Raw genomic sequence first — 23,247 nt, 5'->3', positions numbered from 1 at the left:
TCATACAGTCTGGGACAAATATATACAAGAATAGCAAGCTCTTTATCAACCCAGCCAAATATCATCTATTCCATTTTGATATGCAAATGAGATCAATCTGAGATCAAAGGACCTGCAGAGATTTGAGTGTTTTCATTGGCAAGACAGGTTTGTGTCAGTATGTAATTTTGTTGTTGTTGTTATAGGGTTTAACACCATTTTTCAGCACAAGATAGGCTATACATGGCAGCCAGTATTAATGGCGGAGGAAGAACCCGGGAAAATCCCAGAAAGAACCACCAACCCATGAGAAGCTACTGGCAAGCTTTCTCACATATCCACATTGGCCGAGCCTGAGACTCGAACCCACGTAGGCAGAGGTGAGATGGCAGTGATCCGTGATGGAGAGCGCTTTAGACCACTCAGGGCCCCTGTAATTTTGTAAACCACATTGCTTCGCTATTTCATCATTGACAGAGAGGGAAAATAACAGTTTATTACAAAAGATGATACAAAAATGCATTTAGTGTAATTTGCTGTAATCTTTTGAACAATATATTTTGAAAATGAATGTCAAATATTGTAAGTCCGCCCTGGATGTGGGAGGTCACAGGTTCAAACCCTGGCTGAGTCATACCAAAGACTTCAAAAAATGGTACTAACAGCTGCCTCGCTAGGTGCTCAGCATTAAGAGGTTAGTGTTAGGACTGGCTGGCCTGGTGTCAGGATAATGTGACTGGGTGGGACATCATGCTACATGTCTGCGGCATGATGCCCCACTGCTAGACATCACTTTAAACTGCCACACTGCAGACATCGTAGTGATATGACTTGAAAATTGTTAAAGCTATGTTAAAAATCTAAGTCTCTCTCACACACACACACAAATATTGGAACGTTTACAGATTTGTTCTTTATCAATACCATCAATACTGTGACTGAATCATGTAAACCACTTTACTATCATAGATAAGTCCAGTATAATTGCAAGCAATATAGACTCTAATATGCTGGTGCAATATGCATCAGAAGATCAGGTAATTGTTGTTTGTCTGCTGAATGAGCCTAACAAATTTTATAGACCCATTATATGACAGCAGATATGCGGCTCTGTAATTTGCAGTTGGATCCAACTTATACAGTATTTTTTTTATTAGTTGTACAATAATAATGCTTACAATTACATGTATACCTCTTTTCACTGAAGACCTTTTAGTTTCTGTATATTATGAATGATATAAAAATGCACCTGAATAGAAGAGAGACTGAAGTTTCCTTTTGATATACATTTAATTAAGATTTTAATGTAGATAGGAGTTGTATATTTCTTTCATTAGAATAATCTTGTGAATAAGAACAACTTTTAATCTAGGAAGTATACCTTGAATTTATACCCAACTAGCAACAACTTGTAACCTGGGGAAGTATACCTGGGATTTATAACCAACTAACAACTACTTCTAGCCTAGGGAAGCATACCTGGGATTTATAGTCCGGTAACAACCACTTCTAACCTAGGGAAGTATTCCTGGGATTTATAGCCAGCTAACAACCACTTCTAACCTAGGGAAGTATTCCTGGGATTTATAGCCAGCTAACAACTACTTCTAATCTAGGGAAGTATTCCTGGGATTTATAGCCAGCTAACAACCACTTCTAACCTAGGGAAGTATTCCTGGGATTTATAGCCAGCTAACAACCACTTCTAACCTAGGGAAGCATACCTGGGATTTATAGTCAGGTAACAACCACTTCTAACCTAGGGAAGTATTCCTGGGATTTATAGCCAGCTAACAACTACTTCTAACCTAGGGAAGTATTCCTGGGATTTATAACCAGCTAACAACTACTTCTAACCTAGGGAAGTATTCCTGGGATTTATAGCCAGCTAACAACCACTTCTAACCTAGGGAAGTATTCCTGGGATTTATAGCCAGCTAACAACCACTTCTAACCTAGGGAAGTATTCCTGGGATTTATAGCCAGCTAACAACCACTTGTAACCTAGGGAAGCATACCTGGGATTTATAGTCAGGTAACAACCACTTCTAACCTAGGGAAGTATTCCTGGGAATTATAGCCAGCTAACAACCACTTCTAACCTAGGGAAGCATACCTGGGATTTATAGTCAGGTAACAACTACTTTTAACTTTATTGTCATATTTTAAAAACAGTACAATACAGACCTGAGATCGATACCATTGGAGGAATAATTTTAACACCTGAAATCAGTATCAGTTAGAGAACAATTTTAACACCTGAAATCAATATCATTTAGAGAACAATTTTAACACCTGAGATCGATATCATTGGAAGACTAATAATTTAATGCCTAAATATCAACCCTTGTAAGCAAATAGAAAAAGGGACAATTTTCTGTTATAATTTATCGAATACAGCATTTTCCAAACACTGTTGAGCTCAAATGATTCAAAAGAAAATTTCAGAGTCCGTATTTGTATTGCAATTTATTTGATTCTCATCATGCATGACAGCAAGAAAAATGTTAATAATAATAATCTCATATTAAAGTAAAGTAAGATATTATTATTATTATTATTATTATTATTGCTTACAAATTTCCAACAAATTACTTCAAATACATTTTCCATGCTGAAAAACAAAACGTTCATACTTTTAGACTGAGTGTCAAGAGCATTAGAAGAACCATAGTAAATAAAAAGAAGAAAAAATTATAAAAAAAGAGAAATCTCTTGTACATAAAATATCTTTATATTGAAGGGCACCATTAAATTGTTTGTTTTTTCTCCCTTGAAATCATTAAGACTTATTTAAATGAAATTTTGGGAAAAAGACCCAATTTTGGGAGTTTGTAATACAGTATATTAAATTTTTTAAAGATAATAAAATATATATGGGCTTCATTTTTCATAAAACATAGTTTGTCAACAGAAAGTGACATTATAGCAGCAAAAGTATGTGTTGGTAGAAAAATAATAACAAAGCTAGGGTCAGCAATTCTTTTTCCTGTTTTGTTGGATCAAATTTTCAGATGGCACTACCTTTGTGTATTTCATTCAAATGAAGTAACTGAGTTGGTTCTCCTCTTACAAGTTTTTAAGATTAACCAAAATACATTTAGACATTTTTTTTCCTAAATAATTGATCCACAAATTACGGCAGCCAGTATTCTGTCCTCCATAATGATTGATAATGAAATATCAGCAGCAAACTCTCTACACTTTTTTAATGTTATGACAGTATCATTAAAAAAAATAAGTGATCTAAGTGTTATTTATATCTTTATTATGTATATTCTTAATAAAAGTTTTTGTAAGGGTCATTTAGTTAATGACTTTTAATGCAAGAAATCTTTGATCATAGTTTCTACTGTGAGTCATGTATAGTGTGTACGATGTTTCATTTGCATCTTTCAGGGTTAAGTCATACCAATAAGTTCAAGTAAACATCACATGATTAGACAAGGACAGGTGTTCTTCAGAATGGTTTCCTTAAAAGGCCAAGTTGACAGAGTTTCTGATTTGTTAGACAAATAAAGCACATGACCCTTGTTGACTGGAATAAGTATTAAAAAATGCTATATGATTCATTCAGAAGTTGCATATTCCAGTCTAGCGATTGCATGTTAATTTTCTGTTTAAGTTGATTATTACATGGAATCATTAATTTCTAATAGTATGACTGGTTTTGGAAGAGATAGATTGAGGGGATAGATTCATTTATTTAGTTTTAAATCGTTCATTGGACTTATTGTGCTGTATGGATTTATTGTGAAACATTTAAAGACTACATGTATTTGGATTAATAGTTGTATAGAATTACTTTGAAATATTAAAGGACATTTGGATTTTTAGTTCTATTGGAATTGCTGTAAATTCATTTAAAGGATATTTGGATTTAAAACAGTGATTCTGTGTAGTGTTGGTACATCAGGACATTACAGTTATCATTTGGAATACCTTTGAAATGTATTCAGATTACTTGGATCTGTTGGAATTGATAGATCTTTAGGATTTTTAAGAATTCATTAACCATTGTAATTATTTTTAATTGTTTCACTTGTATTTTAGAGAAATAAATTTTTGTTTTTATTTTTACTAAGCTTGTTGGGTTTTGTTCCTTCTTGTTACATAGTTTAAGACCCTAGCATCATAACACAAGTACATATGTTTGAGGCACATCAACCCAAAAATGTTGATCTGACATGTAAAGTACTTTTAGAACAAGTCTCCAATAATCAACCACCAAATCTAGTATTTCTTTGTCTGTAAATTTGTTCTTTATGCCAGACATTTGTGAAGGCCTTACTTATGTCCCAAAATACTACTCTAATTTCTGTGCCTTCATTGACTTCCTTGCACAAGATATATTTACTGTCATACAGTTTTAAATATCATCCAGTTTTAATTGTCATAGAGTTTTAAAACTGCTGAAACTTAAGGAGTGAAACAAGATACTGATGACTGATTTGGTTGTTTGGTGGTAAGAAAGTTATACAGATGTTTGAAGACACATTTTTTAAATACTTCAATCACATAACTTAGTAGAGAAATGTGTTTGTAATTTAGTAGAGCAATAGGTCTGTAATTAGAGACAGTGTTTTTGTTCCCACTATTGTGAATAGAGGTAACAATATTGCAATAATAAAGGAATGCCTTCCTTTAGTAAGCTTAGCCTCATTAGCACTCCTAGTATTGCTGATGTGTTATGGGTTATACATGCATAATGAAGAGGTATAGAAGGCAGTGTAATGGAAGTGTCCTCTAGTATGTATTAAATAAATTTGTTTTTTCAAGGCCTGAGTGAAGGTATTCATTATTATGTCCTCAGAGTGGGCACACTGTTTCTGTTTTGCCTCCCAAATGTTGAGACTATATTTAGAAATTTCACTTAATTCATTAAAACAAGGCTGATCAATAAGATTTTTAATTTTAATTTTGGAAACAGCAAAGAGCAGTTTGAGATTAAAAAGGTTAATGAACATTTACTGTACAATATCCACATCTGTCATGAACATTTGATGTACAATATACACCTCCACAATGAACATTATTGTACAACAACCACATCTGTCATGAACATTTACCGTACAATATCCACATCTGTAGTGAACATTTAAGTAAAATATCTGTATCTGTAATTAACAGTTTGGTGTACAGTATCTATACCCATCAACATTTAGTGTACAATATCCACATCTCTCATGGGGGCCCCAAGTGGCCGAGTGGTCTAAAATGCTCTCCGTTATGGATCACTGCCATCTCACCTCTGTCTGTGCCAGTTCGAGGTTCAGATTCAGCCAATGTGGGTATGTGAGAAAGCTTGCCAGTAGCTTCTCATGGGGAGGTGGTTCTTTCCAGGGTTTTCCTGGGTTCTTCCTCCACCATTAATACTGGCTACCATGGATAGCCTATCATGTGCTGAAAAATGGCATTAAACCCCACAACAACAACAACAACAACCACATCTATCATGAACATTTAGTGTGCAACATCCACATCTGTCATGAGCATCTAGTGTACAGTATCCACATCTGTCATGAACATTTAGTGTACAACATCTGCATCTGTCATAAACATTTAGTGTACAACATCCACATCTGTCATGAACATTTAGTGTACAACATCCACATTTGTCATGAACATTAGTGTACAACATCCACATCTGTCATAAACATTTAGTGTACAACATCCACATCTGTCATGAACATTTAGTGTACAACATCCACATCTGTCATGAACATTTGGTGTACAACATCCACATCTGTCATGAACATTTGGTGTACAACATCCACATCTGTCATGAACATTTAGTGTACAACATCCACATCTGTCATGAACAATTAGTGTACAATATCCACATCTGTCATGGACAGTTAGTGTACAACTTCCACATCAGTTATGAACATTTGGTGTACAACATCCACATCTGTCATGAGCATTTAGTGTAAAACATCCACATCTGTCATGAACATTTGGTTTGAAACATCCACATCTGTCATGAACATTTAGTGTACAATATCCACATCAGTCATGAACATTTAGTGTACAACTTCCACATCTGTTATGAACATTTGGTGTACAACATCCACATCTGTCATGAACATTTTGTGTAAAACATCCACATCTGTCATGAACATTTAGTGTACAATATCCACATCTGTCATGAACATTTAGTGTACAATATCCACATCTGTCATGAACATTTAGTGTACAATATCCACATCTGTCATGAACTTTTAGTTTACAATATCCACATCTGTCATGAACATTAAGTGTAAAACATCCACATCAGTCATGAGCATTTAGTGTATAATATCAACATCTGTCATGAACATTTAGTGTACAATATCAACATCTGTCATGAACATTTACCATACAGTATCCAAATGTGACCTTACTATTTATGATATTCATTTTTAAAAATAATGTGTCATCTTTATTTTGTTGTGTGTTCAGCATGCTGTATTTGTCATTTCTTTCTGTCTTCTAGTATGATGGAAAGTTTGCAGAAATGAAGTTTGATTCCAAAGTCTTTATTGCTAAGGGTATTTGGATTTGTGTAAATTTGGAGGAGGACTAAAGCCAGAGGTACAGTTATGACTCTTGATATATATTCAGTGATAAACTATCTAATCCCATGCTACTGTAGATAAATGTTTATGACAAGTCAGATGGAGTCTATTTTAACCTTTCAGTATTGTCCTTTACTTTTTATTCATTTGAATTGATTTGTACTTTTATTGAATTACCTGATGAGCTGACACTTTTGATCAGGTTATTTAAGCTCAGTCTAGAATGTAGTTTTGTTTCTCACCTCTCAGTGAGCCCTTTATTTATCTGAAAATTTTATTTTTTAATTGGTTTATTATGTCTGATCAGGGGTTGTTAAGAAAGAGTATTATATTCTAATTAAATTAATTAATTATACAAGTTCCATTAATTAGGTTTTATGGGAAAGCATTGTATAAAAAAGCATTCATTAACCATTCTGTTGATAAAATAGTTTTATTTTAGAGAAGCATTAAACACTGGCAATTACTGATGTATGAAATATGTTTGTATTTTGACACAAGTCACTTTTCACATTGAGACAATTATTTATTATGAGACAAGAGGTAGACATTTAGGTAATAGTTTTTTTTGAGATCTTTCAGTTCTGTTATCAGGATCGATGCATTAAGAGAGACAAGAGTTAAAGCATTAATAATTGTTTTTGAGATCTTTCAGTTCTACTTTAGCATTGATGCATTAAGAAAGATGAGGTAGACGTTTATCGTAATAGTTGTTTTTGAGATCTTTCAGTTCTGCTATAGGCATTGATGCATTAAGAAAGACGATGTAGACGATTTTTGAGATCTTTCAGTTCTGCTATAGGAATTGATGCATTAAGAAAGACGAGGTAGACGTTTTGCATAATAGTTGTTTTTGAGATCTTTCAGTTCTGTTATAGGCATTGATGCATTAAGAAAGACTAGGTAGACATTTAGCGTAATAGTTGTTTTTGATATCTTTCAGTTCTACTGTAGGCATCAATGTATTAAGAGAGATGAGAGTTAAACCATTAATAATTGTTTTTGAGCACTTTCAGTTTTGCAGTAGGGATGAGAACTTTCAGTTTTGCAGTAGGGATGAGAACTTTTAGTTTTGCAGTAGGGATGAGCACTTTCAGTTTTGCAGTAGGGATGAGAACTTTTAGTTTTGCAGTAGGGATGAGAACTTTTAGTTTTGCAGTAGGGATGAGAACTTTTAGTTTTGCAGTAGGGATGAGAACTTTTAGTTTTGCAGTAGGGATGAGAACTTTCAGTTTTGCAGTAGGGATGAGCACTTTCAGTTTTGCAGTAGGGATGAGCACTTTCAGTTTTGCAGTAGGGATGAGAACTTTCAGTTTTGCAGTAGGGATGAGAACTTTCAGTTTTGCAGTAGGGATGAGAACTTTCAGTTTTGCAGTAGGGATGAGAACTTTTAGTTTTGCAGTAGGGATGAGAACTTTTAGTTTTACTGCAGGAATGAGAACCTTCAGTTTTGCAGTAGGGATGATGTAAACCATTATGGTAATTGTTATTTCCAGTTGGCATGGATGTCTTGAGAAAGACATGTGGTAGACCATTACAGTAATAGTTGCTTCTGAGAACTTTTAGTTGCACAGAAGGCATGGGTGTTTAAGAATAGAATAGATAACACCACCTGTTTTCTCCAGGATAATGAGGATTTTAGCTCACCTGACAATAAGGCAAAGTAAGCTTATGGTATGGTTCTGCATCCATCTATAAGCCGTTGTATGTTGTGTATAGTAAATCATACAGTTTACGTTGTGCATCCATCGGTCAGCTGTTATATGTTGTGTATATGGAATCATACATTTTACATTGTGCATCCATCCATCAGCCATTGTATGTTGTGTGTAGGGAATCACACATTTTACATTGTTTATCCATCCATCAGCCATTGTATGTTGTGCATAGTGAATCATACATTTTACATTGTGCATCCATCCATCAGCCCTTGTATGTTGTGTGTAGGGAATTATATATTTTACATTGTGCATCCATCCATCAGCCCTTGTATGTTGTATATAGGGAATCATACATTTTACATTGTGCATCCATCCATCAGCCATTGTATGTTGTGTATAGTGAATCATACATTTTACATTGTGATTCCATCCACCAGCCATTGTATGTTGTGTGTAGGGAATCATGCATTTTACATTGTGCATCTATCCATTAGCCATTGTATGTTGTATATAGTGAATCATACATTTTACATTGTGCATCCATCCATCAGCCCTTGTATGTTGTGAGTAGGGAATCATACATTTTACATTGTGCATCCATCCATCAGCCCTTGTATGTTGTGTATAGGGAGTCATACATTTTACACTGTGCATCCATCCATCAGCTGTTATATGATGTGTATAGGTGGCGCTCACCAGATAACACTGGACAACAAATTTTTACAAAAGTCATGTTACTGAAATAAAATTAGTCAATTCCAGCAGTAGTCAGCCAGCATTGTAGTGGACCATTTTCCCTGGTATCTTTGTTCCATTGTTGCGATATCTTGATGAAAACGTTTGCCGTGTTCATCACTAACAATACCACAGTTGCTAGGAAAGAAATCCAAATGGGAATGAAGGAAGTGAATCTTTAGAGACATATTGCAGCCAAGTTTCTTATACTTCATCAACATGTCTTCTACTAGTTCCTTATAGTTTTCTGCCCTAACATTTCCGAGGAAGTTTGTAGAAACTAGGCGAAAAGCATTCCATGCTTGTTTCGCGTCACCTTCCAGCAAGTTGTTGAACCGGTCATCTTTGAAAAGCTCTGAGGACCCACAAAAACTCCCTCTTTAATCTTTGCTTCGCTGAGTCGAGGGAATTTTTCATGCAGGTATCGGAATGCTGGCAAAGTCCGGTCAATGGCTTTCACGAAGTTCTTCATCAAACCTAGTTTGATGTGAAGGGGTGGTAGCAAGATTTTCTGAGCCTCAACCAGAGCTGGGTGTTGGATATTCTTCTCTCCAATGGCTACATTCTGCCTGTGAGTCCATTCCTTCCTCATGTAGTGCATTTCCCTTGCTCGGCTATCCCACTCGCATAAGAAACACATGTATTTTGTATATCCTTGCTGCAGTCTCATTAAAAGGGCAACTACCTTCAAATCACCACAGAGGTGCCAGCTGTACTTGTTATACTCAATGGAATTCAGTAGCTGCCTTAAGTTATCGTATGTCTCTTTCATGTGGACAGCATACGCTACTGGAATAGATGGAAGAATGTTTCCATTGTGCAAAAGCACAGCCTTGAGACTCAGTTTCGAAGAGTCCACAAATAGTCTCCATTCTTGTGGGTCATGAGTGATTTTTAAAGCATTCATGAGGCCCTCAATATCGGAACAGAATATCAGATTACTTTCCTTTCTGAAGAAAGGCTCCAATTGCTGGTGGCGCTTTCGATATGCAGTAATTGTGACATCTTCTTCTAGAAGATTCCATTGTTGGAGTCTTGATCCTAGCAATTCTGCCTTGTTCTTTGATAAGTCCAAATCACGAATCAGGTCATTTAGTTCTTCCTGTGTTATTCTGTGTGGGGTTGATGATGCACCACAGCGAAAATCTGGATCACTGCATGCTGATGGACCAGGAGAAGAACAGGTCGACTCACCTTTGTCTTCGTCAGATGAATCAAGAGAATATTCTGCTGGAGGTTCTGGAATAGGAAGTCCCTCACCATGTGGAACTGGTCTCAATGCAGACGGAATGTTTGGGTAGACTATTCTCGACTTCTTTCGCTTCGTTATTCCGCCGGAAAGAGGAGGAACCAAGCAGAAGTAACAGTCATTTAGGTGGTTGCTTGGCTCTCTCCACACCATTGGGACTGCAAACGGCATTGATGACCTTTTGCAATTCAACCACTGTGAAAGCTGTGTTGTACATGTAGCACAGCATATATGCGGAGCCCAAGGCTTGTCTTGGTCACCAACCTTGCATCCGAAGTAAAGATGATATGCCTTCTTCACTTGAGAATTGATACTTTTCTTCTGGTTGGCAAATGTCACTTCCCCACAAATATAGCAAAAATTGTCCGCGGTATTAACACACTTTCGAGGCATTACTGTTCTTTATTGTACGTAAATGGATAAAATAATAAGTTTTATGTAACAGTAGCTTGAACTGTCTCGCACAACGTCTAAAATATTTTAAATGCTGAACCTATCTGATTGGGCTTTATATAGTACACTGCTTACGTCAGCTTCAGCAGCCGCCTGGCATTAGTATAATAGGCCTACACATGTATAGTACACTGCTGACGTCAACTTACTTCAGCAGCCGCATGGCATTAGTATTGCATTGCATCAGAAAATGATGCAATCAACTGTGGATGATGTGAGCATGATGGTATTATGCAATGTTACATCATTATTCCGGATGTTGCTGCAGTCCTACTGGAGAAATTTACACAGTGAAACATAGAAAATGAGGTATATGAATATCTTCAAAACGAGAGCCAATACAAATTTTTCACGGTTATATTCGTGTTCGGCACACCAAAATACTACAGATTATGGCCTTTTCAAGTCAGTAATGATTTCACTGTTGACCAGTGTAATATGTACTTTTGAGAGAGTGACGTATGTAAGGTGAAGTAGTTCGCATTTAAAACATGCACAGTGGAGAGAACGTTTGCATATCTCTATGCTACATTAATGTAATGTGGATGATATTTCTTTTGGATATTGTACTTTTGGAAATTTTACATGATTTAAGCACACTGCTAACTAAAATGTCTGCTTCCTTGTGTTAAAAAATCAGTCTGAATTAGTCTAAAGTACACTATACATAGCAGCTATTAAAATAGGGAAAATGAATTTTGCCAGACTAGACAATACCAGCTTCTGAAAGTGCAATGAATGAATTACCAAATATATAAAAGGTAAAAAAAGTTATCGGCTCTTTTTTATACAAATGACCTCTGAAGTTCAGGAAGTGAAAATGACCAAGTAGAGCTAGCACTTTTTTGAAAGGTGCACATTTGAAGTAAGGCCAAGCTGTATACTCTATAACCTATAGTACACCCATCAATCATACACCAAAATAAAGGGAATTAAAGGTTCTTTGCATTATACCTAAGATATACAAGGTCTTTTTTAAATAGCTAGTATAACCAGTGAGGAAATCCGGGGACATTCTTTTTCTTTAAATTCCTAACCCTATGCAAAATGCGAAACTGTATAGCGCCACCATAGGGAATCATACATTTTACATTATGCATCCATCCATCAGCCCTTGTATGTTGTGTATAGTGAATCATACATTTTACATTGTGCATCCATCCATCAGCTGTTATATGATGTTTATAGGGAATCATACATTTTACGTTGTGCATCCATCCATCAGCTATTGTATGTTGTGTATAGGAAATCATATATTTTACATTGTGCATCTATCCATCAGCCATTGTATGTTGTGTGTAGGGAATCATAACATTTTACATTGTGCATCCATCCATCAGCCCTTGTATGTTGTATATAGTGAATCATACATTTTACATTGTGCATCTATCCATCAGCCCTTGTATGTTGTGTGTAGGGAATTATACATTTTACATTGTGCATCCATCCATCAGGCCTTGTATGTTGTGTGTAGGGAATCATACATTTTATGTTGTGATTCCATCCATCAGCCATTGTATGTTGTATATAGTGAATCATATATTTTACATTGTGCATCCATCCATCAGCCTTTGTATGTTGTGTATGGGGAATCATACATTTTATATTGTGCATCCATCCATCAGCCATTGTATGTTGTGTATAGATAATTATACATTTTACACTGTGCAGCCATCCATCAGCATTTGAAAATGACTAAATATAAATTTAAGGAACAAAAGTAAGGATTGTTTCTATTCTCCAGGTGGAGAGGATTCCATTCAGTCATAGGTTTTGGTAAAAAAATTGGTTTTTATGTAATTTAGTCCTGGCAAAATTTGTTTGGGGGTTAGATTTATCACAGTGGTCTGTTACTTACTCCTTGGACACTTGGCAGGATGATGGCCTCAAGTTACCAGCAAATCATACCAAAGGCATTTTAAAAATGTTATTCTGTATTTGTTGTTGTTAATTTTACCATCATGCTAGTTTCGCTTGCATTAGCAAAATACGAAACATTACTTTTCGCTGTCATTTTATTCACTTTTCCAGTGTTAATTATATTTTAAATTACTTTTCGAGTGTTAATGACATTTTATTTACTTTTCTGACACCAATGTCATTTTGAATTTTTTTCTTCTTGCAGTAATGGCATTTTTATTTACTTTTCCAGTGACAGTGGCATTTTTACTTACTTTTTTGTCGGGCATCAATGGCATTTTTATTTATTGTTCCATGGGTTATGACATTTTTATTTATTTTTCTAGGTTCAATAATATCATTTTTATTTGCTTATCCAGCAATATAAAATTTGTTTAATGTAGAGGTGACTCCATTCATATGATCAATATCAAAATAGTATATTGTAGATGTGACTCCATTTAGATGATTAATACTAAAGCAGTATATTGTAGGTGTGAATTGTAGATGTGATTCCATTCATATGATCAATATCAAAATAGTATATTGTAGATGTAACTCCATTCACATGATTAATACTAAAGCAGTATATTGTAGATGTGATTCCATTCAGATGATTAATATCAAAATAGTATATTGTAGATGTGATTCCATTAAGATGATCATATCAAATAGTATATTGTAGATGTGATTCCATTCAGATGATCAATATCAAAATAGTATATTGTAGATGTGATTCCATTCACATGATTAATACCAAAGCAGTATATTGTAGGTGTGAATTGTAGATGTGATTCCGTTCAGATGATCAATATCAAAATTGTATATTGTCAGTGTGACTCCATTCACATGATTAATACTAAAGCAGTATATTGTAGATGTGATTCCATTCAGATGATTAATATCAAAATAGTACATTGTAGATGTGATTCCATTAAGATGATCATATCAAAATAGTATTTTGTAGATATGACTCCATTCAGTTTTTAGTGCATTCATATATCTTACCCTCCCCCATTAAAAGTAGTATACCCATTTATTTTTAAACCATTATTTTAGCTTTTCAGTAAAGTAGTATAAAGCTTGCAGATGCATCCCTCATTATAATGCCCTTCCATGTAACATGATTCTGGATAAAATTTATTATCACAATGGATCCCATGACTCAGATTAAACCATTGTATTGGAATTGGTCTGTATGACAATATGGATTGAAAGAAATCAGCATAAAGCTTATTAGACCTATATTTCCATCTTAAAACATTATTCGACAAATAAATCTGCAAATAGCTTGAACTTAAAAGTATATATAATATACACAAACTTTCAGCAAACACCAGTCTGGGTTCTCTATCCAGATATTTAATCAGCTTGTTTTGTATTAAATTTTATTCATCTATTATTGGCTCAATTGGTAAAGGGATGTTTGATATTTTGTGAAAAGATATACATTCAATAATGTTTGATATAATGGGTCAGTTTATAAGCTGCATTTGTTTCAGATTAACTGTAATCTGCTTGGACTTCTCAAAAGTTATATTTTAGATAGAAGACAAAGAGTTATTTGTGGAGATTATCCTGGTAAATGAATAAATGCCTGTGTACTATAAGCGCCCATACATTGGCCTTTTTTCTTTCTCTAATATATAAATGATTTCACACATCAGATTGACTTTAGTGTCAAATTATTTGCTCATGATGACATGTCACACACTGTTGTAGTTGATAAAAATTATCTTCAGCCATGCAACACAAAAACTTAATGCCGACCTTAATCAGCGTCTGCCTTTGCTAGTCAGTGGTGAATAACTACCATGATGATATGCATATAAACTTGTTTATTCACAACATGCTTATAATAATAATAATAATAACAACAACAATAATAATAATAATAATAATAATAATAATTTGGACTTAGTATAGCTCCTGAGTTTTAGAAGTTTTAATCACCCTACAGTATTAGATAACACATAAAAAAACATACAATGACAAGAATACAAAAGCAAACACCATGAAATTACAAAACAAAACCATGCTGACAATAATAATTGAAGTGAACATTATTATGTCTTTAGGTATTTGAAATAGGTGAGTTTTAAGAGTACCCTTTATATTTGGCCAAAAGGATTGAGGAAATTTATTTTGAAATAACTATGTAGGGCTTGCTCTTAAGTCCAGTACTAGATGGTGGAAATACTTTGAGGAAATTTATTTTGAAATAACCATCTAGGGCTTGCTTTTCAGTCCAGTACTAGATGGTGGAAATAATTTGAGGAAATTTATTCTGAAATAACCATCTAGGAATTGCTCTTCAGTCCATTTCTAGATGGAAATACTTTGAGGAAGTTTTTAAAGATACAAAAGTTTACACATTCTTAGAATACCATATTTACCTACTCATAAGTTGATTCCAACAGCAAACAAGATAGATCCAGATTTGCCATTGCATAAAGTGCTTGCAGTGATGGATTTATTTGATCTGTTCTGCTAATTTTTCCCAACAAAAGATCTGAGTCAACAACTCTATGCAATTTGCAGTTTGACCAGATTTATAAGCAAGTATATATGGTACTTAAGTATGGTTTATACAGGAATTCGATAATTAAAATGTATTTTGGATTAGTGTATTCCATGCCATTGTAATCTGGAGGAATTGTTTTAAATATAAAGGCAGTTTCTGTGTATGCATTCAGGTAGTGGCTGCTTTAATTACTGGATTATGTAACCTTGATGCATACTGTATTTGAGGGAGGTTGGTTAGTTTGTTTCTTTATGTTCTTAACCCTTCATTGGCTGTATCATGCTGAAGAATTGGGACCTAGCTGCCTTTCCCAAGGACACACAGAGGCAGCTGACCCAAGATCTATCTCTTCCCCCAGCGACTTAAACCCAGGGTCATAACTCGGACACTTTTGATATCTACCTGGCTCTTCATGCTTCTTACATGGTTCTAAAATACATCCAGTTATCATGAGCTAATAAAGTAAATTTTATGTCTGAGTCAGGAGATCTTGGTACAGCTGTTTCTGGTAGAATATTTCATCTACATTTTTCATGCAATTAATTTGCAGTAAATAATCTTCCATATATAACATCTTTCATTCCAGTAAATTTGCTATAAATAATCTTTCAAGTATAAAAGTTCTTCTTGGCATTTTAAACTATTATTAATATTAATATTATTATTATTATTATTATTATTATTAATATTATTATTATATGTATTATTATTATTATTTGTCACTTTAAGACAAATTCATAAGTCGCATTCTTTTATATTTACATCTGTAGACATGGCAGATAGAGAAATGACATAATTACAGGTGCATTCAAAGTTGCAGTTTATTCAGTATTATCTAATATTTCATATTATGGCAGTGATCAACTAACGGAGGAATCTAACCATTTATGAACAAGTTAATCCCCACTCTTGAGTTATTCCTAGTCAACAACTATAGCCATTAAGAGCAAACATGAAGTATTAAATCCAATCTTTAGTCTCTTTTCTGTACAACTACATAACAGATCATATTTTTAGAATTTTTTTATATATAGTTTGCTGAATTACATTTTTTAAAGCTTATTCAGAATTATTCTCATTGGCTGAACAGGTTTCATGCTTTCAGCAGTAATGCAACATTATTTATTCTATTGGTTTCCTCACCCAATGATTTCAACTCTGCCAAACAGCATATTGTATGTATGTGGGTATCTTGTTAGATCGCAGGAGGAATGTAGTAAAATAACCACTATCTTTGTTTTGATCAATGTTGTTTTATTGAGCTGTGAAATACAGATGTTGGCCTCCACTTTGTAAAACAATGGATTCACTCAGCAAAAGTCATTATATGTGTGTAAAACTCCCCACTCCCTGTTTGCTATCAGCGAGATGTTTTTATTAAACTCTCAAATTCTTCCTTACAGTTCTTGGCTCCTGTTGATGAATTTTTATCACCGTTAATTTTTTCTTTGCCTAGTCATACATTTTTAAGAGTTTATACTCTAATGACTTGAATAGTTAGCTTTCTTTTGTTCATGTTTCACACGCCCTGTTTTGTGATAGTTTACCTTTATTATTATCATTATTATTATTATTATTATTATTATTATTATTATTATTATTATTTTCATTCTGTAGGATTAGGGAGATGGACTTTCCTTTTGACTCTGTGCAGAGCTGGCTGGCAAGTCTGAGGGTGACAACAGAGATGGAGTGTATGTGTGTTCTACAGGGGAAGTCACTAACACAGGAATCACAACAGAGCTCCAAATTTGCCATAAAAAGTAGGTATTAGTTGAGACTTTGGAAAGAAATATGTTAACATAGGACTGAACAAACAGTATGTACTACATATAATACCATGATAAAGTGTAAAACTGAGTAATGTAAAATCAGGAGTATTCTACATACATGTTATTCTAATACCATAATAAAGTATAAAATGGCAAATGTTCTTTATGCACCTCAAGACTGTAGCATTTTTAAAACTTTTCATGCACATTTTCTTATGCATTTTGATTTTCACATCTGTTTGATGTCAGAGATGAACATGCTGGTATATCTGTCTGTGTATCTGTTTGTCTCTACATATCCATATATCATGGCTTGTGAGATATTTAGATTTTCACATCTGTTTGATGTCAGATGAACATGCTGGTATATCTGTCTGTCTGTCTGTTTGTCTCTACAGATCCATATGTCATGGCTTGTGAGATATTTAGATTTTCACATCTGTTTGATGTCAGAGATGAACATGCTGGTATATCTGTCTATCTGTTTGTCTCTACAGATCCATATGACTAGTGAGATATTCAGATTTTCACATCTGTTTGATGTCAGAGATGAACATGCTGGTAGATCTATCTGTTTGTCTCTACAGATCCATATGTCATGACTAGTGAGATATTCAGATTTTCACATCAGTTTGATGTCAGAGATGAACATGCTGGTAGATCTGTCTGTCTATCTGTTTGTTTGTACAGATCCATATGTCATGACTTGTGAGATATTTAGATTTTCACATCACCCATTTTTAGTCCAACAAACAGAACAATAGCACATTACTGTAATACTGAAGCATGATACTGTTATTATACTGAAACAAGTAAACATTATGTACTCCATTTTTAATGATTAATTAAAAGCTTGAAGACATCCACTCTTATACTTGTGTTTATCAAAATCTTTTTATGAAATAAAAGCAAAAAATGTCTAGAGAATTCCACCCTTGATATCAGCGAGTTCAGTAGTGAATATTTGCCCATTTTATATTGGTAAACTTTTTGGGCATGTATTATATGTATGCTTTATCATGATATTTTCAAATAACTTTGCAGATGGTGTGGACATAATCAGAAATGAGTCACACAAGATCAGTAATGAATTTTCCAAGCTTTTCAGGTAATTAGGATCATTATAATGGCTAACACATGTATTTATTGTATATGATCATGTATTTATTATATAAGATCATATTTGCAAAATTTATTTCATAAATTTTTTTCATATTTTTAGATGTTGTAGATGGAATAGTTTCTTTATAAACAATGAATTAATTTAAACATATAAAGGAAAATAATTACCATATATACTCGTGTTTAAGCCTGTTCACATAAAAGCCCCCCAACTGAACAGGTATAAACACTAAAACGTGCATGACCTGCATATAAGCTGACCCACAACTCAGACATCACAAGATGCACGTGGTAAGCTCTAAATGTATTTATTTGGCAAACTTATGTTGACAAAAAAAGTACATGTATACTTATCTTGGGCATGGCATGTACGATTTTTAAAAAGAAATGGTATAAACTTGTTTGAAAAGTAATTTAATTTTCTGTTTTCTTATTGGTTCTGCCTAATTTAGATTTGTGTATAATTTGATCGAACGATGACAAGAATTGAGTAATTGCGAGTTGCTGTAATACTACCTCTACCTTTTGACTCAATTATCGTTTGTTTATGCATCATTGTATTGAACATTTTATATCAGTGCACCAGTAATTACATTTTAATTTTGCTTTAAAATTGCAAATACCTAACTCATTAAAATTTGATCCCAGTATGACAACACAACGAACAACAATACGGTTTGATTCAACGTTCACAATTAGGCTACTGAACGTATTTATATAACAGCGCACTGCACGTACATCGTAGGTTTGAACACGCCATGAATGAAATACATTTGGCTGAATGAAGTACATCCCTTAGAGTTGAATCATGGGCACCACTGCACTAAACTTTAATGATCTCGCCAAAATACAGTAATGAAGTTTCAGAAATAATCCTTTGAAAATCATGCTAATGCCATTAAACTTGAGTTGTAGTTTGCTTTGATGTAAGCGACCTTACACAATATCTGTCAACTCTCACACTGGGACAGAACAAAACTCCTGGATTTTGGGGTTTCTCCAAGCCTACGGGAGGATTTCATAATATCTACCAATTTTTTCAGAGAACTCCCGATTATAACATTATGTCTTCGATATTAATTTTTCCTATAAAAGAAAAGTCCTACATAAAGTAGATATATTGTGTGCAATCCATGAAAGGTATGTTTTGTTGTATCACCTGTGAATACAGTCCTACATGTAAGACGTATCACATGTTATTTATGTTTTCGTGCTATGACCCTGATGCCTAAAACATAAATATCAGCGTTGAGGTCTTACATGTAGGACTACTGTGAATATTATCGTGACCAGAATAATTACTTTACTAGAAAGAATTTGATTCTTCACTAATAGGATGTTAAGTTTAATCATTATTCACGTAAATTTATGATTTTTTTCATCTACAAAAATCAGAAAATAAACCAGAACAAAAAATAAACCACAACAATAAAATTGTTGGCAATTAATTTCAATCCCAAGAATGATCACCTTGAATCAGCTCCATTCCCACCAAAGAAACCTACACCAGTAAATACCTGGTATTTTATTACATTATCAATGAACGTTAATTAGAATCATTAAATTAAAAGAAGGATGAAAATACATACCATGCAGCATATGTGTCCTCAAAAAATTTGTTCAAAATACATATGTTTTATAATAGACAATACTAAATGCCTTATGAGTTGACAATAAAGGAATAAGGACGGATATGCAACAAGGGAAAATAGTTGCCACATGTACCAGGAAGTTGCCTATTTAGGTCCCTTTAGTTCAACAAAATTGGTGATCCTTTATTTCCCAATCAATTGTTGGTGCTTGCATAACACATGGTAGTGTAGAACATGGTTTCTTTGAATCATGGTGGGCCAGTTGTTTTCACAAAATAGTTGCATCAGTAAGGATTAACTTTTAATTAGTCACGCTGGCTTTCTTGATTGTTCATTTAAGACAAACCTTTAGCTATTGTGCAGTATGGCCACAGCTGACCAGAATATGAAAATAGGGCAACTCCTGGGGGAAAATAAGGCACATCACAAGGAGAAACGTGCGTCCATTGCAGATTTCGCCCATATTAGACTCCGAAGATGGATAAATATTTAGTGAAAACAAGGCTTTAAAAATGCCATGAAAAACCTCCCAATGTTAGGCAATTACACATCAGTGTACTGGTATAGTTGCTGGTCAAAATTCCCTCTTAATGCAAGCCAGTATCGGGGTTTTATTGATTAAATGGCCTGTATTGCTGTCAGAAAATGAAAGACAAATCCACCAACTATCAACAGAGGAGATGCCGAAACATCAAGCTTTAAATTGTGTGGAAAGTTTGATGTTGTTCAGCCAAAACACAAAACTAACATAGATTGATGATGATCTTAGTTGATCTATAATGGTAATTTTAGCCTTTATTATTACCACTCTTTGTGAACATGCAAGTTATGCTGGTTATGTGCCTTGTACAATTAAATGTGCGTACCTTTTCATAAATATTAGCTCAGTTTGTAGGATCGCATATATCACTGAAAATGAGTAACTCGTGAGCGCATGATTCAACGTAAATGAAAAACTGCCATTAAGGACTAGCTGAAATGTTACCTGGAAGAATGCAATTTGGTCAAAACATTGATTAAAGAAATATCTGCATCTAGTATGTTTGGGATGGATTTAAGTGACGCTATGCACACTTTGCACTGTGTAAGTACTATACATTAGAGTTCAGCTTGCTCTCCTGCGTAAACTGAACCAGCCCGTGAATTTTGAAGTCTGTATTTACCTTTATTTAATTTCATGTTGGAGAAATCAGAAAATATGCACATGCAAAATAATAACAGAATCAATCATATTACTTGATAACAGTTAAATAAGTGTTGAGTCACTGAAAATGATTTTTTTTCATGCATATGTCTTAGGACACAGCAAAAAAAATATTTGTATGTGTCCCAAGATTTACAGCCTATACAGTAGACAACAAAAAGACTTAAAAACTGTCAAGTTTAGACACTGGCCCACAGATAATATGACACCCCATCTACCAGGCTTTTAATTTTTCCAAAATTATTCGACTTATACGCGAGTGTATATGGTTAGTAAATATGTAACCATTCATAATTCATCATAGTATTCCTGTAAAGCAAAACATAAACTAAATGACTCCTGGGTTATTCTTCCAGATGATCATAGTTTTTAAATTCTCATCGAAGTAAACAGAAAGTCCAAGAGAGAAAGTAGTAAGTCAGATGTGACAAATATGAACTCAGTCAAAGAATAGGATATACATTATTAAGTTATGTAATAAAAAGTATGAACTGAAAAGCAAGTAACTTATAATTATTTGATATATTTAATTATCTGGTGTACCAGAAAAGTATTTGATGATAATGTTATATATTTAATGTTGTATCAGAAAGGAAATTTATGTTATGTTCTCATCTTACTTCAATTTACAGCTATAATCTTTTCTGTAATAATTCCAGCACCCCAGCACCCCCAGCCCATCATTTTTTCCAAACTGATTGTACTTATTATTTGATCCAATGCTGAATTATGCTTTTATGCAAGCTGTTTTTGTCAGATGTTGAGTTAGGGTCCTGAGTGGGATAGTGGTTTAAGGGACTTGCCATCTCACCTCTGCCCATGTGGGTTCAAGTCTCATGCTTGGCCAATGTGGGTATGTGAGAAAGCTTTCATTAGCTACCAGTAGATAGGTGGTTCTTACAGGGTTTCCTCTGGTTCTTCTTCCCTCAGTTATACAAGCCACCCTGTGTAACCTATCTTGTGCAGAGAGATGGCATTACACCCAGAACAAAAAAAAACAACAACAACAGGCAACCTCCAAAATACATTACACTAGCAGTGATCAGTTACTTTCCACAGTGGACATGTTAAAATCTGCTGACACTAAAAGAAACATTATTTTCAGCTGCCATATTTTTTGTTGTTAATGAAAATAACATCCAAGATTTTCTGCAATTTTAGCAATTGTTAGTACCTGTCTCTGAAGAGGAAAAAAAGTTTAAAATCATCAACTACCTAACTCAACACATAAGTATACAGGTCAATTTTGAATAAAGTTTTTGTGACATGCTTTATGAAGCGACACAATACCTTCCTTTGCAGATGATTTTTGCATGTAGTTAATGATTTTATCAAGGGATATCGGAAGATGAAATTAGTGTTTGGTTAGCAGAATGAATGAGTGCCAAATTTACTTGTGATTCAGCCAATGAAAATAGGTCTTCTTCAGAATATTTTACCCAATCATAATACCTTAGGAGAACTAATATTACCTCACAAATTAAGCCCTCCCAGGTAAACATTATCTGCCCACCTAGGTGGCAGTAGATAGTGATCTCCCCTTGATACTGGGATTGGTGCCAAATTCCATGAAATCACTGGTTATTATTTCTGCTTGTACCAAATAGCATGCTCTCAACAGACAGAAAGGCCTTGCAAAATCAGTACAAGCAGTTTGGATGTATTCTACCTCAAAACAAGTTAACAAGTTAGAGGAGTTTCATCTTCAAAGAGAAGTATATTCCGTCTATAAATTTCCAACTTTTCTGTTCATCCTATCACCAATGACAAAGTTTCCTAATTTCTTATGTTACCACTTTGGTGTCTGCACACACTTTGATGCATACCTGAATGGGTTGTGATGGCATCCCCTCACATTGCTATAACCGTACTGAAAATTGTATGTCTGGGGTGTTATTATAGAAAACTCAGTAATGCTGTTTAATTTTCCTCGACTCCAGATACATACTTTCATGTTTTTCTTGGCATGTAATTCTTAGTCATATACTTGATGTGTTACTGATTTTACCTGTATAAAACATCATGGGGCATTTCCTACAGGAAACATGGTCTTATAATTGATATTGTAGCATCTACTTCATAAGTTTCAGTAACGACACTTCAGTTCCTTTTTTATGTGCAGGTTTTGTGTGTAATATAGAAAACTTGCTTATATTACTGTATAGCTTCTGCCATGGACAGATAAGTACAGGTACATTTTCTATACATGATATACTCCATAGCATCCAGATCATACTTGTAATTACTATAAGCAATGCTTCTACAATTTTACCTGTATAGGCAATCAGAACCAATTGGCCTTCCTATGGGTAAGCTGTTACTAGAATTGATTATTTGTCTTCCTATTCATAGATGTAATTACTATTAATGATGCTGGTAATTTTGCCTGTATAGGCTGTCAAAAATTGACCTTCCTACAGGTTACCTGTTACCAGAATTGATTCTTTAGCATCCACTTTGTAAATATTCATTGTGATGCTCTAATTCTCTACCTGTACAG

The 23,247-nt window shown here is 34.2% G+C and overlaps 1 protein-coding gene across 3 annotated transcripts in view; it reads left to right on the top strand.

Annotated features, from left to right (window-relative positions):
• LOC149769992 (protein inscuteable homolog) overlaps window positions 1–23,247 on the top strand; it is a 93,980-nt gene that overhangs the window by 9,669 nt on the left and 61,064 nt on the right. For 2 of the 3 annotated variants that reach the window (XM_089949557.1, XM_089949558.1), the window contains exons 2-4: window positions 6,455–6,552; window positions 16,675–16,820; window positions 17,874–17,937. In XM_089949557.1, the coding sequence (XP_089805683.1) occupies window positions 16,685–16,820; window positions 17,874–17,937 (200 nt within the window). In that variant the 5' untranslated portion in view covers window positions 6,455–6,552; window positions 16,675–16,684. The remainder of the gene's footprint in view (window positions 1–6,454; window positions 6,553–16,674; window positions 16,821–17,873; window positions 17,938–23,247) is intronic. The other variant, XM_089949559.1, reaches the window with a different exon arrangement.

The sequence above is a fragment of the Sinohyriopsis cumingii genome, unplaced genomic scaffold (assembly GCF_028554795.1).
Source record: "Sinohyriopsis cumingii isolate HCF-2022 unplaced genomic scaffold, ASM2855479v2 utg002887l, whole genome shotgun sequence".
In the NCBI taxonomy this organism is placed as follows: Eukaryota; Metazoa; Mollusca; class Bivalvia; order Unionida; family Unionidae; genus Sinohyriopsis; species Sinohyriopsis cumingii.
Note: the sequence above shows the minus strand (reverse complement) of the source record. Positions and strands in the feature narration are given on the sequence as shown.